Consider the following 17,453-nt stretch of genomic DNA (forward strand, 5'->3'; position numbering starts at 1 on the left):
TGTCACGATAATGAGCATAAAGTACAGGGTTATTCAAAAAGAATCGTACAAAAGTAAGGTTAATTTATTTTTAAGTGAAAAGATATACAAAAGCAATTCTGGTGGGAAAGAAGAAAGGAAGGTTGTAAATTTCCCTGGGCAATTACAAATGTTGGATATGAGCACCCTGGGTAACACGGCAGATGTCAAAACGATAATCCTATCCACTGTCTCCCTCGACGTATCCGGGAATTTTTCTACTGCACAGACATCCAGTTAATTCAAACTTCTGCACCCAGCGTGTAATGCAGTGTCTATGTGCTGGTCGTTTCTTGAATTTCGCACGAAAGTGTTTCTGAACTGTAACAACTGCCCCTGTTCGTGCAAATTCCATTACGCAGTATGCTTGCTCTACCTTCGTTGTTGCCATTTTAGCTATCAACAACAAGTAGCGCCTCTAGCGGATTTTACGTCAACTACAACCACAGGCTATAAATTTACAACCTTCCTTTCTTCTTTGCCAGCAGAATTGCTTTGTATCTATTTTCACTTAAAAATAAATTAACCTTACTTTTGTACCATTCTTTTTTAAAAATGTTGTATTTCTAAATTTATGCAATAAAAGTAACAATCGTTCCAGTAATAAATACCGTGCAGTTTAATGTGGAGTACGGAAATTGTCTATATTTTCACTTCTCAAAGCATAGCATCTCTGTATGCAGTACTCGAAATGGAAATTCCTACACTCTGTTTCGGGAATCTGTGGAGAAAGACAACAAGTCTCTGTCCTAGTAGTAACTCGAGAGAACCGACCAATGAACGCGTGAGAGGAAAACGCAGCTGCAGCTATCAGCTGCGCGCACTGCTTTGCTCCCCCACTCGCTTGCTCCCTTTCTCTGCCGTTATGAGCGGTCTTGCTCTACAGATTTCCGAGACAAAGTGTAGCTGGGATGATGGATGCTTGGTCGAGTTAGGAGGTAGCAAGGGAGATGCTTGGTCGAGTTAGGAGGTAGCAAGGGGGATGCTTGGTCGTGTTAGGAGGTAGCAAGGGAGATGCTTGGTCGAGATAGAAGGTAACAAGGGGGATGCTTGGTCGAGTTAGGAGGTAGCAAGGGGGTGCTTGGTCGAGTTAGCAGGTAGCAAGGGGGATGATGCTTGGTCGAGTTAGCAGGTAGCAAGGGGGATGATGCTTGGTCGAGTTAGCAGGTAGCAAAAGGGATGATGCTTTTTCGAGTTAGGAGGTAGCAAGGGGGATGATGCTTGGTCGAGTTAGGAGGTAGCAAGGGGGATGCTTGGTCGATTTAGAAGGTAACAAGGGGGATGCTTGGTCGAGTTAGGAGGTAGCAAGGGGGTGCTTGGTCGAGTTAGCAGGTAGCAAGGGGGATGATGCTTGGTCGAGTTAGCAGGTAGCAAGGGGGATGATGCTTGGTCGAGTTAGCAGGTAGCAAGGGGGATGATGCTTGGTCGAGTTAGGAGGTAGCAAGGGGGATGATGCTTGGTCGAGTTAGGAGGTAGCAAGGGGGATGATGCTTGGTCGAGTTAGGAGGTAGCAAGGGGGATGATGCTTGGTCGAGTTAGGAGGTAGCAAGGGGGATGCTTGGTCGAGTTAGGAGGTAGCAAGGGGGATGCTTGGTTGAGTTAGGAGGTAACAAGGGGGATGCTTGGTCGAGTTAGAAGGTAGCAAGGGGGATGCTTGGTCGAGTTAGGAGGTAGCAAGGGGGATGCTTGGTCGAGTTAGGAGGTAACAAGGGGTGCTTGGTCGAGTTAGGAGGTAGCAAGGGGGATGCTTGGTCGAGTTAGGAGGTAACAAGGGAGATGCTTGGTCGAGTTAGGAGGTAGCGAGGGGGATGCTTGGTCGTGTTAGGAGGTAGCAAGGGAGATGCTTGGTCGAGTTAGAAGGTAACAAGGGGGGTGCTTGGTCGAGTTAGGAGGTAGCAAGGGGGTGCTTGGTCGAGTTAGCAGGTAGCAAGGGGGATGATGCTTGGTCGAGTTAGCAGGTAGCAAGGGGGATGATGCTTGGTCGAGTTAGCAGGTAGCAAGGGGGATGATGCTTTTTCGAGTTAGGAGGTAGCAAGGGGATGATGCTTGGTCGAGTTAGGAGGTAGCAAGGGGGATGCTTGGTCGATTTAGAAGGTAACAAGGGGGATGCTTGGTCGAGTTAGGAGGTAGCAAGGGGGTGCTTGGTCGAGTTAGCAGGTAGCAAGGGGGATGATGCTTGGTCGAGTTAGCAGGTAGCAAGGGGGATGATGCTTGGTCGAGTTAGCAGGTAGCAAGGGGGATGATGCTTGGTCGAGTTAGGAGGTAGCAAGGGGGATGATGCTTGGTCGAGTTAGGAGGTAGCAAGGGGGATGCTTGGTGGAGTTAGGAGGTAGCAAGTGGGATGCTTGGTTGAGTTAGGAGGTAACAAGGGGGTGCTTGGTCGAGTTAGGAGGTAGCAAGGGGGATGCTTGGTCGAGTTAGGAGGTAGCAAGGGGGATGCATGGTCGAGTTAGGAGGTAGCAAGGGAGATGCTTGGTCGAGTTAGGAGGTAGCAAGGGAGATGCTTGGTCGAGTTAGAAGGCAGCAAGGGGGTGCTTGGTCGAGTTAGCAGGTAGCAAGGGGGATGATGCTTGGTCGAGTTAGGAGGTAGCAAGGGGGTGCTTGGTCGAGTTAGCAGGTAGCAAGGGGGATGATGCTTGGTCGAGTTAGGAGGTAGCAAGCGAGATGCTTGGTCGAGTTAGGAGGTAGCAAGGGGGATGCTTGGTCGAGTTAGGAGGTAGCAAGGGGGATGCTTGGTCGAGTTAGGAGGTAACAAGGGGTGCTTGGTCGAGTTAGGAGGTAGCAAGGGGGATGCTTGGTCGAGTTAGGAGGTAACACGGGAGATGCTTTGTCGAGTTAGGAGGTAGCAAGGGGGATGCTTGGTCGTGTTAGGAGGTAGCAAGGGGGATGCTTGGTCGAGTTAGCAGGTAGCAAGGGAGATGATGCTTGGTCGAGCTAGCAGGTAGCAAGGGGGATGATGCTTGTTCGAGTAACAGGTAGCAAGGGGGATGATGCTCGGTCGAGTTAGGAGGTAGCAAGGGGGATGATGCTTGGTCGAGTTAGGAGGTAGCAAGGGGTATGCTTGGTCGAGTTAGGAGGTAGCAAGGGGGATGCTTGGTTGAGTTAGGAGGTAACAAGGGGGTGCTTGGTCGAGTTAGGAGGTAGCAAGGGGGATGCTTGGTCGAGTTAGGAAGTAGCAAGGGGGTGCTTGGTCGAATTAGGAGTTACCAAGGGGGATGATGCTTGGTCGAGTTAGGAGGTAGCAAGCGAGATGCTTGGTCGAGTTAGGACTTAGCAAGGGGGTGCTTGGTCGAGTTAGCAGGTAGCAAGGGGGATGATGCTTGGTAGAGTTAGGAGATAGCAAGGGGGATGCTTGGTCGAGTTAGGAGGTAGCAAGGGGGATGATGCTTGGTCGAGTTATGAGGTAGCAAGGGGGATGCTTGGTCGAGTTAGGAGGTAACAAGGGGGATGCTTGGTCGAGTTAGGAGGTAGCGAGGGAGTGCTTGGTCGAGTTAGCAGGTAGCAAGGGGGATGATGCTTGGTCGAGTTAGGACTTAGCAAGGGGGTGCTTGGTCGAGTTAGCAGGTAGCAAGGGGGATGATGCTTGGTCGAGTTAGGAGGTAGCAAGGGGGATGATGCTTGGTCGAGTTAGGAGGTAGCAAGGGGGATGCTTGGTCGAGTTAGGAGGTAGCAAGGGGGATGATGCTTGGTCGAGTTAGCAGGTAGCAAGGGGATGATGCTTGGTCGAGTTAGCAGGTAGCAAGGGGGATGATGCTTTTTCGAGTTAGGAGGTAGCAAGGGGGATGATGCTTGGTCGAGTTAGGAGGTAGCAAGGGGGATGCTTGGTCGATTTAGAAGGTAACAAGGGGGATGCTTGGTCGAGTTAGGAGGTAGCAAGGGGGTGCTTGGTCGAGTTAGCAGGTAGCAAGGGGGATGATGCTTGGTCGAGTTAGCAGGTAGCAAGGGGGATGATGCTTGGTCGAGTTAGCAGGTAGCAAGGGGGATGATGCTTGGTCGAGTTAGGAGGTAGCAAGGGGGATGATGCTTGGTCGAGTTAGGAGGTAGCAAGGGGGATGCTTGGTCGAGTTAGGAGGTAGCAAGAGGGATGCTTGGTTGAGTTAGGAGGTAACAAGGGGGTGCTTGGTCGAGTTAGGAGGTAGCAAGGGGGATGCTTGGTCGAGTTAGGAGGTAGCAAGGGAGATGCTTGGTCGAGTTAGGAGGTAGCAAGGGAGATGCTTGGTCGAGTTAGAAGGCAGCAAAGGGGTGCTTGGTCGAGTTAGCAGGTAGCAAGGGGGATGATGCTTGGTCGAGTTAGAAGGTAGCAAGGGAGATGCTTGGTCGAGTTAGGAGGTAGCAAGGGAGATGCTTGGTCGAGTTAGAAGGCAGCAAGGGGGTGTTTGGTCGAGTTAGCAGGTAGCAAGGGGGATGATGCTTGGTCGAGTTAGGAGGTAGCAAGGGGGTGCTTGGTCGAGTTAGCAGGTAGCAAGGGGGATGATGCTTGGTCGAGTTAGGAGGTAGCAAGCGAGATGCTTGGTCGAGTTAGGAGGTAGCAAGGGGGATGCTTGGTCGAGTTAGGAGGTAGCAAGGGGGATGCTTGGTCGAGTTAGGAGGTAACAAGGGGTGCTTGGTCGAGTTAGGAGGTAGCAAGGGGGATGCTTGGTCGAGTTAGGAGGTAACACGGGAGATGCTTTGTCGAGTTAGGAGGTAGCAAGGGGGATGCTTGGTCGTGTTAGGAGGTAGCAAGGGGGATGCTTGGTCGAGTTAGCAGGTAGCAAGGGAGATGATGCTTGGTCGAGCTAGCAGGTAGCAAGGGGGATGATGCTTGTTCGAGTAACAGGTAGCAAGGGGGATGATGCTCGGTCGAGTTAGGAGGTAGCAAGGGGGATGATGCTTGGTCGAGTTAGGAGGTAGCAAGGGGTATGCTTGGTCGAGTTAGGAGGTAGCAAGGGGGATGCTTGGTTGAGTTAGGAGGTAACAAGGGGGTGCTTGGTCGAGTTAGGAGGTAGCAAGGGGGATGCTTGGTCGAGTTAGGAGGTAGCAAGGGGGTGCTTGGTCGAATTAGGAGTTATCAAGGGGGATGATGCTTGGTCGAGTTAGGAGGTAGCAAGCGAGATGCTTGGTCGAGTTAGGACTTAGCAAGGGGGTGATTGGTCGAGTTAGCAGGTAGCAAGGGGGATGATGCTTGGTAGAGTTAGATAGCAAGGGGGATGCTTGGTCGAGTTAGGAGGTAGCAAGGGGGATGATGCTTGGTCGAGTTAGGAGGTAGCAAAGGGGATGCTTGGTCGAGTTAGGAGGTAACAAGGGGGATGCTTGGTCGAGTTAGGAGGTAGCGAGGGAGTGCTTGGTCGAGTTAGCAGGTAGCAAGGGGGATGATGCTTGGTCGAGTTAGGACTTAGCAAGGGGGTGCTTGGTCGAGTTAGCAGGTAGCAAGGGGGATGATGCTTGGTCGAGTTAGGAGGTAGCAAGGGGGATGATGCTTGGTCGAGTTAGGAGGTAGCAAGGGGGATGCTTGGTCGAGTTAGGAGGTAGCAAGCAAGGGGGATGCTTGGTTGAGTTAGGAGGTAACAAGGGTGTGCTTGGTCGAGTTAGGAGGTAGCAAGGGGGATGCTTGGTCGAGTTAGGAGGTAGCAAGGGGGTGCTTGGTCGAATTAGGAGTTATCAAGTCGGATGATGCTTGGTCGAGTTAGGAGGTAGCAAGCGAGATGCTTGGTCGAGTTAGGAGGTAGCAAGGGAGATGCTTGGTCGAGTTAGCAGGTAGCAAGGGGGATGATGCTTGGTCGAGTTAGGAGGTAGCAAGGGAGATGCTTGGTCGAGTTAGGAGATAGCAAGGGGCATGCTTGGTCGAGTTAGCAGGTAGCAAGGGGGATGATGCTTGGTCGAGTTAGGAGGTAGCAAGGGAGATGCTTGGTCGAGTTAGGAGATAGCAAGGGGGATGCTTGGTCACGTTAGGATGTAGCAAGGGGGTGCTTGGTCGAGTTAGCAGGTAGCAAGGGGGATGATGCTTGGTCGAGTTAGGAGGTAGCAAGCGAGATGCTTGGTCGAGTTAGGAGATAGCAAGGGGGATGCTTGGTCGAGTTAGCAGGTAGCAAGGGGGATGATGCTTGGTCGAGTTAGGAGGTAGCAAGGGAGATGCTTGGTGGAGTTAGGAGATAGCAAGGGGGATGCTTGGTCGAGTTAGGAGGTAGCAAGGGGGATGATGCTTGGTCGAGTTGGAAGGTAGCAAGGGGGATGCTTGGTCGAGTTAGGAGGTAGCAAGGGAGATGCTTGGTCGAGTTAGGAGATAGCAAGGGGGATGCTTGGTCGAGTTAGGAGGTAGCAAGGGAGATGCTTGGTGGAGTTAGGAGATAGCAAGGGGGTGCTTGGTCGAGTTAGGAGGTAGCAAGGGAGATGCTTGGTCGAGTTCGGAGGTAGCAAGGGGGATGCTTGTAAGGATCTGCACCGAGACAGTGCAGTTAGTAGGGGAATGCTTATGCAAATTTCTTAACTGGAGACAAAGTATCCCCCTCACTTTTAACCACGACCACCACTTCGAGTGCTGTCTATGTTACGTTATTCACTCATGATGTTACGTTCCAGCCAAAGTTCCTGTTCAGTATATTACCTGTAAAGAGGTCTGCCATGTTGATTATGGAGGTTGTTGGTAATAACGTGTGACACAAACAACGAGAAAACCTATCAAAGGTTACATACAAATCACAATATTCATTGAAAAATTTTCTCGTGGTTATTAGAGAAATTTCTTTCGCTTTCTAAGAACTATACACTCGGCAACTAAGACAACACAAATTGTCCAGGTCTATTATCTTTATTTTTTATTTTGCATCCTATGCTAAAAAAAAATGGAATTGTGATGTCATTGACATATTTTATTGATTGATTGATTTGGGGTTTTAAATCCACTTTACGCACAGAAAGGCTAATTGGGACTGTACCTACAGTTTAAAGGGGGATCAGAACCACTTTGCCATGTGCCTCCACTGGGTATCGCACCCGGGACCCTTTTGACATATTTTATTATGAGCGTTTTATTTCGTACTATTTCCCATAGCAAACCTTGTTCATATAGCATTTCTTTGTGCTTTCATTCACGTTTTCTGATAGTGTATGAAAACAGAAGCCAGTCAAGAAAGGTTAATGCTTCTTCTTTTATTCAGAACGTCAAAATCCATACAAACTTGCAACTTTGATTCTGTACAAGTTTCATTAGCCCCGTGTAATTCTCTAAACTTTTTGGTACTCTCTGCACTCACGCGCCTAGTTGTTTACGCAGTGCAACACCAACTCGTCTACTTCGTTGATCTGGTGTCGAGTAGTGTATTTGGTGTCTGCACCGTTGCACTACGTTCTGGAGCGGTGTGATGTGTGGTGTATGATCACATGGTGCGTGCTAACTAATCAAATTATCGTTTAAAGCAGCAGACAGGCATTTGTTGAATCTTCTGGACACCGGTACTTGGTTGAACGTCATTTCCTTGCACCAGCCTGCCACCGGGAAACGCCTGCTCTGCACATAGTGTCAAAAAGTGCTGCGAACTAGACGGAGCTATTGTAGAGGAGAGTAATAAAAAATAATCTCATGACTGACCAGTGCCCAACGCCCAGACATCATTTGCTACTAGGCCTACTCACTATCAAGTATTACTTGTGATTTGTCCGCAACAGGTTTAACAATAAAACGCTTTTATTTCTTTTCCAGTTTGTTCATTGGCAACATATTCGTGTTCTTCACGTTCCAAGGGCAGACTGTGATTGGCTCCGATACTCGCCTCGTGCTCTTCATCGTGCTGCTCGCCGTGTGTGGCCTGGGAACCGTCTTCTTGGTGATCCTTCGCCCAGCCAGAGGGGCCGACGGACAGGCCGCAGTGGAGGTGAAAACCAGTCCCTTGGCGGCCCTCAAGAGCGCCTTCTCCCTCTTCTTCACGAAAGAGATGTTCCTGCTCAGCATTACTTTCCTGTACACAGGTACTGCCATGAGTAGGATCGACATTAACTAGTGTGTGTTCGGAATACCTTTACCGGACCAAGCCATCAGCAGCGTCCTTCACCGTTTCTTGTTTCTGACTGAGTCAGAATAGAAGTCAAGCTCTCCCATCTTGCTCTGAGGTTCACTACTTCTCTCATTCCACTGTTCAAATCTTATTTTTTTTCTTCTCACACTCTCCACCCTTCTCTTACCCAATTACTCCTATTTTATGTCCTTCCATCTTCTTCCTATGCTCTCTCCGCTCTTCTCTTCTCCCATCACCCCCCTTTTCTGTCCTTCACTCTTCTTCCTACTCTCTCAACTCTTCTCTTCTCCCATCACCCCTCTCTTCTGTTCTTCCCTCTTCTTCCAACTCTCTCCACTCTTCTCTTCTTCCTTCAGCCCTATTTTCTGACCTTTCTTCATCTTCCTGTTCTCTATACTCTTCTCCCTTCAGCGCTCTTTTCTGTCCTTCCCCCTTCTTCCTACTCTCTTCACTCTTCTCTTCTCCAATCAACCCTCTTTTCTGTCCTTCCCCCTTCTTCCTACTCTCTCAACTCTTCTCTTCTCTAAATCACCCCTCTTTTCTGTCCTATCCCTTCTTCCTACCCTCTTCACTCTTCTCTTCTCCCTTCAGCCCTCTTTTCTGTCCTTCCCTCTTCTTCCTAGTCTCTCCACTTTTTTCTTCTCCCATCACCCCTCTTTTCTGTCTTTCACTCTTCTTCCTACTCTCTCCACCTTCACCCAGTCTTCATTTTGGTCTTTCCTCGTTCTTTCTATGCCTCCCTTTCTAGAATATTCTAATCCTGTATACTCAATGCTTCTTTTCATCTATGCTTGGTCTTTGGCCATTTTCTCACCGGTTCCAGTCAACCCCCTCATCTCTTTCTACCATGTTCCAATTATGCCTTTTCTTGACACTCTCTATTACCTGCTTTTTCCACCATTGCCTTTTCAGGTCTTTCCTTTGAGCAGTGTAAGCTCTTTCTTAATGTCTTTCAGTCCGATCCTTTTCACATCATCATATATATTCTGGCCTGTGGCTTCTCTCTCTGTTGAATCTTCTCAACATTTCTCCGTCTCTTCCTGTCTTCCCTATTAAGAATATTATCTCATCTTCCTGGTTCTTGCTGCTTTTGTCTCTCTCCTTGATTGTTCATGTTTCTTCCACGTATACAATTATAGGCATTACTACACATATAGTATAAATTATATATTTGTCCCTCCAGTTGATAAACACGTCATTGTTCCATAGTCATCCCTTACTCTTTAACATCATCCTGTTGCCAGGTGTCCTCTTGTATTATTTGTTCTTCCGTTTCCTTCACAGTTTTCAATATATTTGAAACTTACCGCCATTTTGAATCTTCTATTTTCCAACCTTATTCATAATATATTTCCGGTTTTATTCTTTTTATTGTGTTAAAGTTACATCTCTGACACTGTTGGCTAATTGCAACTCCATTTTTTTCACAAAATATCTCTGGTAACCAGAGGTTTCTCATAATTTCTGCCAGAAACGATTTTTCCACCAGAACAATATAATACGTATACACGTGTATATATCACAGTGTGTTCTATTAGATTTTCAAAATTACAAATTCAAGCTCATTAAAGTAACTTTTACGAGGCTTTCAAATAGCATCAGTGGAAAACTACTGATAACGTCAATGTCATTTATTATTAACCTTTACTGCGCCAATGGGTTACATGTGACCCATAGAAAATATAGGCGTAGTCGGCCGAGGGGTCACTGTTGACCCATCGTTCTGATTAAAAAGTTCGTGTGCATTTAGCACCTTCATACTTGTATGTGAGGTTGTAAACGCTGACAGATGTTCACATGAAACTTTGAAATGTCATGTGGAAGGTAACCCACCCACCCAGAAACCCCTCCCCCCGACTCCAAAGTTACGTATGGAAGCTGGCGCGAATTTTAAAATTGTACAATTATTTGACAAAAAATGTTATAACTCGTAGTCTATTTGACCAATCTACTTCGGGTAACTTTTGTTTTGAAGCTAAGACATCAGGGCATGCACCCGTGCATCATCAAAACGCCAGAGTCAATAAGAGGGTTCGGGTGGCCCACGGCCCCCAACTTTCAATGAAAAAATCATACAAATGGGGAGTTTGCCCCTCTTTCCCTGTTATTTTGAGAAGGAGAGGTAAACTTTAGCCTTATTTTCAAAGAATTGTCCTTTCTCAACCGAATGAACTTAACCCTTCTTATTGGCTTTGGCGTTTTGATTCCTGCACAGTTGCATGCCCTGATGTCTTAGCTGCAAAAACAAAGTTACCCGAAGTAGATTGGTCAAATAGTCTCCGAGATATAACGTTTCTCTGAAATAAGTGTAAAATTTAAAAATCGCGCGCAAAGGCGGCGGCCAGAGAGAGGTTACTTTCGAAAACCCGCTCGGCAGTCTAAAGGTTAAAGTGTGTAATATTAGATTTGATGTGAGATGTCATTTATAAAACTTTAAAGAGTACCAAAACTAGACAGTAATATACCTGCACCTCATGGCAGGGGTGCCCACCCCCCATGTCTATCACGCACTCCCCCCACAAAGGTAGAACATTCCCCCCGGCCTCCCTTTATGCCGAATTACCTATATACTTCAATTATTTTGGTCAGACAAAATTTGCGTAACGATATAATACAGACATATTTAAACATTATATGGTTACCTTAGGTATAGTTTACAATATGGACATTCACATATATATTTGACATTAATTGAAATAACACTTTACGTAAATTGTCATAACTTCTGACATTCCAAAGTCACTTTTAAAATATCGGGCTCACGATGAATAATGTTTCCAAACCGATTCAAAAGGCATAAGAGGTGGTGTCTCATTTCAACCCCATCGCCGCGATCAGGTAGGTAGAAAAACTGTACATAATGACCATAACTAAAAATGAATTACAAGTCAATCAAACGAAACGATCCCTCCCACTTTTGTGTGATGATATATAGAATTGGTAGCAAAACTATAAAACATTTTGTCCCCCACAAACATTCCCATGACGCAGGCACGTCATGAATGCTTCCTGTGGGAACCCTTGCCTCATGGTAGTCGCCAGAAATTTTTAGGCCACTGATAAAACTTGAGAAGAAGAAACAATAACAATTATTATTATTATGTTTATTGTTATCATTATACATTAACAACAATTAAAAACTAAATAAATGAACCACTTTTACTCCACCAAATTTATTATTATTATTATTATTATTATTATTATTAATATTATTATTATTATTATGTACTCGGAGGGATTTTTCTACTCGATCCGTCAGAGGGCGAATATCCAGCAGAATTGTTTTCACTTTTACACACCTCGTTAAAGAAAAAGTTTAGATGTTAGTGGAAAATTTTAGTCATAAAGCATATGTTGTGTAACCTTTCACATAAAACTTTAATTTTTGGAATTTTGAAACCTGTTTTAATCAATTAAATTATTCTTTGGATTATATGGTAGCATATGAAAACATAACCTGTTTCTATATTTAAGCTCAATTTTACTTTGGTTGTTCTGTTGGAATACTAACAACGCAAACATGATTGCCGTTATTAACTATAAAAATATCGAAGTTCCTGGTTTTTTATAAGCTGAAATGAAAGCTTCCAATTTCCAGAGGGATCTACGGACCTCTTCGACCCCCCCCCCTTCCTCCCCTACACTCATTCTGCACCTTTACCAGATATGGAAGGTTACTAATCTACTTATTTAGAACTGACGGGAACCATTTACATTATGCTAAACTTCACATAATAATGTTAGAAACAGTAATTATTAATGTAGTTTTCTTAAATTGAGAACTCAGTAACATTGAATTTCTAGGTTCCAGACCATAATACTCTTCTCTGTCATTATCAATATTTTTTGCATATTGTTTTCCACAAAAGGATTATTTCCCCCCAATGGGACTCTCTTACTTTAAAGTTTCAAGAATATACTTTTTTATTTTTACAATATAGTACAACATTGTACACATGTCAAATTTGTTTAATTTACTTAAATCCAATTTCTTGTATAATATAGGGTGTCCTGATTGTAACTGAAAGTTTTTAAATAGTTATTATTCAATAAAGCATTGCAAAACAATAGTATATTTATGAGTTTGATTCAGCAAATTTCCATACGTTTACAACTAGCGGCGGTGTCGCTAGTGTCGCTGAAACAAAAATGGCGTCGGTACAGGAAACAGCACGCGTAGCCGATGGAAGTCAATACGGGAGCCTAGCAGGCAGCTAGGAATTAAGCCAGATGACAAGCCGAAAATACATTAATTTGCCATTGACATTCTGCCGAGGATTAATGTTACCCCTCTGGACTTCTTTCTTTTGGGGGAGACATCAAAGACATGGTGTATTCTGGTTAAAAGATAGATGATCTACAAGAATTGCACGACCGTTTTCGGAATGCTCTTGCTTCTGTAACCCCTCAGATGCTTCAGAACACATGGAGGGAGATTGAATACAGGCTGGACATTCTCCGTGCAACAAATGGAGCTCATGTGAAGCTATACTGAGCTGAAACTGCTTCCAATAAAACTTGGTGAGTTTGCCTTCAAAATGTATGTTTTTGTTTCTAGCTACCATATTATAATAAAAACTGTCAGTTCCACTCAGGACACCCTGTATACATTGTGTCTTCACGTTTCAGGGTTGGAGTTATCGTTCTTCAGTGGAGTGTACAGCCCGAGTGTAGGATTCACCTTGAATTTAGGGGAAAATGCCAAGCAGCTCGTTGGATTGTCTGGGACATTCATCGGACTGGGAGAAGTGATTGGTGAGTTATTTGAACACGTTCTATCAATGCAAACAGCGCACGTGATTTCATTAATTATAATAATAATAAATAAAAATAAAAAAAACAGTAAATATGTAAATATGCATTAGATCCATAAAATAGGCATGAAAATACAAAATATATGGTTTTTAACACATAATTTATGTTATTATTTTTGTTATGTTACTCTTATTTGGTGTGCTATGTCATATTATGCTGTGCAAACACTGCCGTAACAGGACATGGGCTTAAAGGGGCCGGCCCTTCCAAACATTTGGCAAATTTTTTTCGTTTCCACAGTATTTTTTTTCTTCACATATTTTGTTATGAAGTAAAAATTTCATCAAGTGTTGTTGATTGACTTTTGCTTGTTTTCATGTCATAGAACTGAATGTAATTGAAATGAACCTCAATTTTGTTTGTATCGTATGCCTTGGGCTATATTTTACGCATTAGCAATAACACCAAAAACGTTAGTCGTTGCCCCAAAATTGTTTATAAGTGGACAAAAGTGTACACCAAACGCATTTTGTCATTCATACTAAGTTGCGAAATAATGTAAATGTAGCATTATACAAAATTTTAATCGTTTCTCATAAATTTTACCATATTTTGAACATTGTGAAATGCACAGCGAGAAACCAAAAACTTCTGTTTACATGAATTTGATGAGTTTGATAACATTCTGGAAAAGACAGTTTTTTTTAAATGAATGCTGTAGTCACAATGTCCATAACATAGGCCTGAACCTTGCACTGATCGTGTCACTTTCAAATTAACATTGCCAGTTTTCAGCAGAAATGGACTCTGTTCGTTTTCTTCCTAGCCTTTGAATCATTATTTTCTTCCTAACCTTTGAATCATTATTTTGTTTCCCAGGTGGCGGTCTCTTCGGTATCCTTGGAAAGAAGATGATTCGCTGGGGGAGAGATCCAATCGTGATGCTGGGATTCGTTGTTCACATGCTCTCCTTCTTCCTCATTTTCCTCAATCTTCCGGACAAAGCCCCCTTCGGGGACACGTGGGATGGCGCCTACATAAGCAGCAAGTAAGTGACCCATATCCCAAGTAACCAAAAGTGGTTGGCCCAACATTGGGCCAACCGTAAGAACATACTGTCGGACAATGGTAATATATATATATATATATATATATATATATATATATATATATATATATATATATATATATATGTATGTATGTATGTATGTATGTATGTATGTATGTATGTATGTATGTATAATTTATTGTAAGGCCAAATATAAACTATAGTACAAATTATTTGTGTAAAATAAAAAAATACACAACACTTTCTTATTTATATGGTATCATTGTTTTCAAGGCACCATACCTTCAAGTAGTACCTTGGTAGCACAAAAAAACTTTCTATAGTGTACTTAGTTTTCTACCTTTCATGGAATTTAGTCTGTACTAAACAATGTTTAACCACCTTCACAAGAATACCTGTAAGAATGTTCTTGTTCTGCTACAGCTGAAAGAGACAAACAATAAGCAATTACCAACACATCTTTCATCCATGGTGGCTGACAAAGCACTGGTGAGTGACTGCAACTTAAAAATAGATTCTATTTTAATTTAAAAATATTATATTTCCACTATGTGCTGTGACTGAAATATTCGAAAAGAAACACTGTTACATGTCACTTATTTTACACTCCATTATTTACAGCATACTCTTGGAAGTTGTCTTAGCACAAGAAAGTAATTTTCTTTTAACTGATTTTGACACTTTTCCATGGTTGGGCAAACGTTGGCAACAACCGTTGGCCCAACGTAAGACCAACTTTAATTTGCCAACCAACGTGAACCCAACCTTTCCCATGTAAAAACTGCAATTGGCCCAACGGTTGTGGTTATTTGGGATGAACCTTTCTGGGCAAGCTGTACATTTCAAATGTAAAAGTATTGAAAAATAAAATACTATGAGACTCAAAATTCCAGAAAATACCATTTTGGTAGTATCAACATGCATAAATATGCTAATGTTATAACTTTTCACATCTGAGGCTACTACAAGATACAATCTCTTGTGGTGCACACTACTTTACAAGCAGCACAAACGTACGCAGATTTCTTTTACGGGAGGGGCTGCTTTTTAGGAGGACGGCATAAACAGTAGGATATTTTGATATTTAGAACTTTCCATTCTCAAAAAAGGCAATTGGGGACATTTTAAGGGTGAGGTTGCATTTACCACTCTGGTTTTTACAGAGTTCTTCACGGCTTTTGTTTGAAAATATTGATTTTCTCTAGGCTTCGGAGGGCGCTGCAGCCTCATCAGTCCCTCTCTGCGTACGCTATACTAAACATAACTCCAACTGGCGGCTGGGAAACAGTAAATCAGCAATCAGTTGAATTTTCTTCGATTGAGATTGGGTATTTTCGAGTCACAAGGTACCGAGCTTTGGGTTCACCACATGTTGCCAAACGTACTGTAAAGGGAGAAAGAGTTTTCTCGGTCAACACTAGAAAACAGCGGGTTCGACTGCACACGTGGTTCTGCACGTTGAAGTTTCCGGAAGGACCACCCACAGGTCGGAATGCAGGCGGACACACAGTCATATAAAGGCAACTTGCAGAAACAGAAGTACACTTGGCAACGTTGCTTCGGGAGAGCAATATGATCCCTTCATCTTTTACTTCACAACTGAGTTTGTTGACGCCCATCTGACCACAGGCCCTCGAAAGTGATTGGGGGACAGGACGCGCCAGAAACAGCCATCAAGGTCAACCGCCAGTTGGAGTTGCGTTCAGTATAGTGACAAGCAGAACTCAAATTACTTCTAAATGAGGAATACAAAAATATACGTGTGCATCTTTCCATGGAAAAAGAGATTGTCCGGCTGAATACTCCGATATGTCTAGCGAAAAATCCAGGCTCGACCAGAACTCGAACCCAGGTCTGTTGCATATCCTGTTATAACTCCAAAATGTGACGAAGTGGTGTCAATGATCATAGACTGCCTCCCACTCATGTGTTCGTCATGGCTATATGTGCGAATTAAGCTTCTTTGGGGGGGGGGGGGGAGATGCCTACTCAGTGTCGTATTTGTGATTTTATTTTGGGAGGAATGTTTTTTGTGGGAGTTATGCAAATGTGTATACGGTTACCAGTCAGTTAAATAAACTATTGCCTTACGGTTCTAAGTGCCTTAGAATATTTTTTCTAACCCAGCTCATTAAATCTTATGATAGCATTAACACGTGATTCAGAAACATTTAACAAATTTACATTCTAAAAACTAATACAAACTTATGCCCAAAAAGAGCCATCGAACTAGCAACATCCAGAACTTGACCAAATTTCTATTGTCAAGTTCAAATTGAATGTCCATTTAACCTTTCTACAAGTTTCTTGTGAACACTTTAATACATGTAAAGTATCAGCACTGTGTGGAAAACAGCTTGCTGTTGTCTCTGCTCGGTGAGGTTGGTCAGTTGCAAAATGGTGCCCTATAATGAGCAATTCTACATACTTTTCGGCAGGGAAATCTTTGATGACTGGACCATTAATGGTCACGAATGATTTTTCAATTGTTTGCTACACAGTTAAGAAATGGTATATGGTATATGCTTTCAGATTCCATTTGCTTTGAGTGGGATAAAAATATCCCTGACAGGGATAAAAATAATTTTCTTTTGCCAGGGATAAAATTCTTTGGGGGGTGGGGGAATCCCCGGCATCCCCCAGTTAATTCGCACACTGGTCCTACCTGCCGCGAAGGCACGACACCACTTCGTCACATTTTGACGATTCAAAATGTTGCCATAAATTGCCGCAATTTGACGTTTCTCTGGAAAAACCGTATCAGAGCCCGCACTTCGAATTTGGCGTGATTTCCAACACGTGACTCACACAGGACTCGACGAATGAACGCTACTGGTGGAAAGAGGAAGGATCAAGGTTGCAGTCAGTGTTGTCAACTTATGCCCTACATATTTCCCTTAAGATATATATCAGTTGTATCTTTATTTTCCTGGCACGCAAGAACGTATTTAGGGGGGGGGGTCCAGGAGGTTCGGACGATAAGCGCCGACTTAGGGGAGGCAAGACACTTTCTGCCCCCCAAAATTCACGTAGAAGGACACATCTTATGTATATTTACATGTGCGTTCAATACGTTTTGCACAGATGGTTATAATATTTTTATTAGTTGCAATATGATGATGAAATTTTAGGTGAACATACTTTGATCCTTTGGCTAGAAGACCATGTCACTCAATATAGTCTCCATCTGCTGTGACGCATCTCGTCCAACATCCTTTCCATGCCTTGAATGCACTTTGGTAAAATTCAGGTGGCTGACTTTTACACCATTGTTTCACACAGGAAATGAGGTCCTTGTCACTGTCGAATGTTTTTCCCTGCAGGCGGGCCTTCAGACGACCAAACAGGAAGAAATCCGAAGGGACGACTTCCCATTTTCATTATTTTTTGCTGTGTCATCATGCCGGTGTGAGGTTTGGCATTGTCATGGTGGAGTTTGATGACCTTACCTTGCAGTCATTTCAGCAAGCTGTCTTTTATTACACATCTGTCCTTTTGGATGATTTGATGAATTGCTTCCTTGTTTACATCGATCACCACACTTGATGGTCTACCACATCTTGGTTTGTCCAAAAGAGTGAAATCACCATCTTTAAACCTCTGCAAACATCGTTGGATACTGG

General features: G+C 43.8%; 1 protein-coding gene across 1 annotated transcript in view; it reads left to right on the forward strand.

The window, feature by feature from the left end:
* Positions 1-17,453, forward strand: part of LOC146004723 (UNC93-like protein MFSD11) — a 123,604-nt gene that overhangs the window by 96,939 nt on the left and 9,212 nt on the right. Inside the window, exons 4-6 of the mRNA XM_083143679.1 lie at positions 7,694-7,959; positions 12,636-12,761; positions 13,641-13,809. Of these exons, the coding sequence (XP_082999805.1) occupies positions 7,694-7,959; positions 12,636-12,761; positions 13,641-13,809 (561 nt within the window). The remainder of the gene's footprint in view (positions 1-7,693; positions 7,960-12,635; positions 12,762-13,640; positions 13,810-17,453) is intronic.

Source organism: Lepisma saccharinum, chromosome 22 (genome assembly GCF_977018435.1).
Source record: "Lepisma saccharinum chromosome 22, izLepSacc3.1, whole genome shotgun sequence".
Taxonomy (NCBI): domain Eukaryota; kingdom Metazoa; phylum Arthropoda; class Insecta; order Zygentoma; family Lepismatidae; genus Lepisma; species Lepisma saccharinum.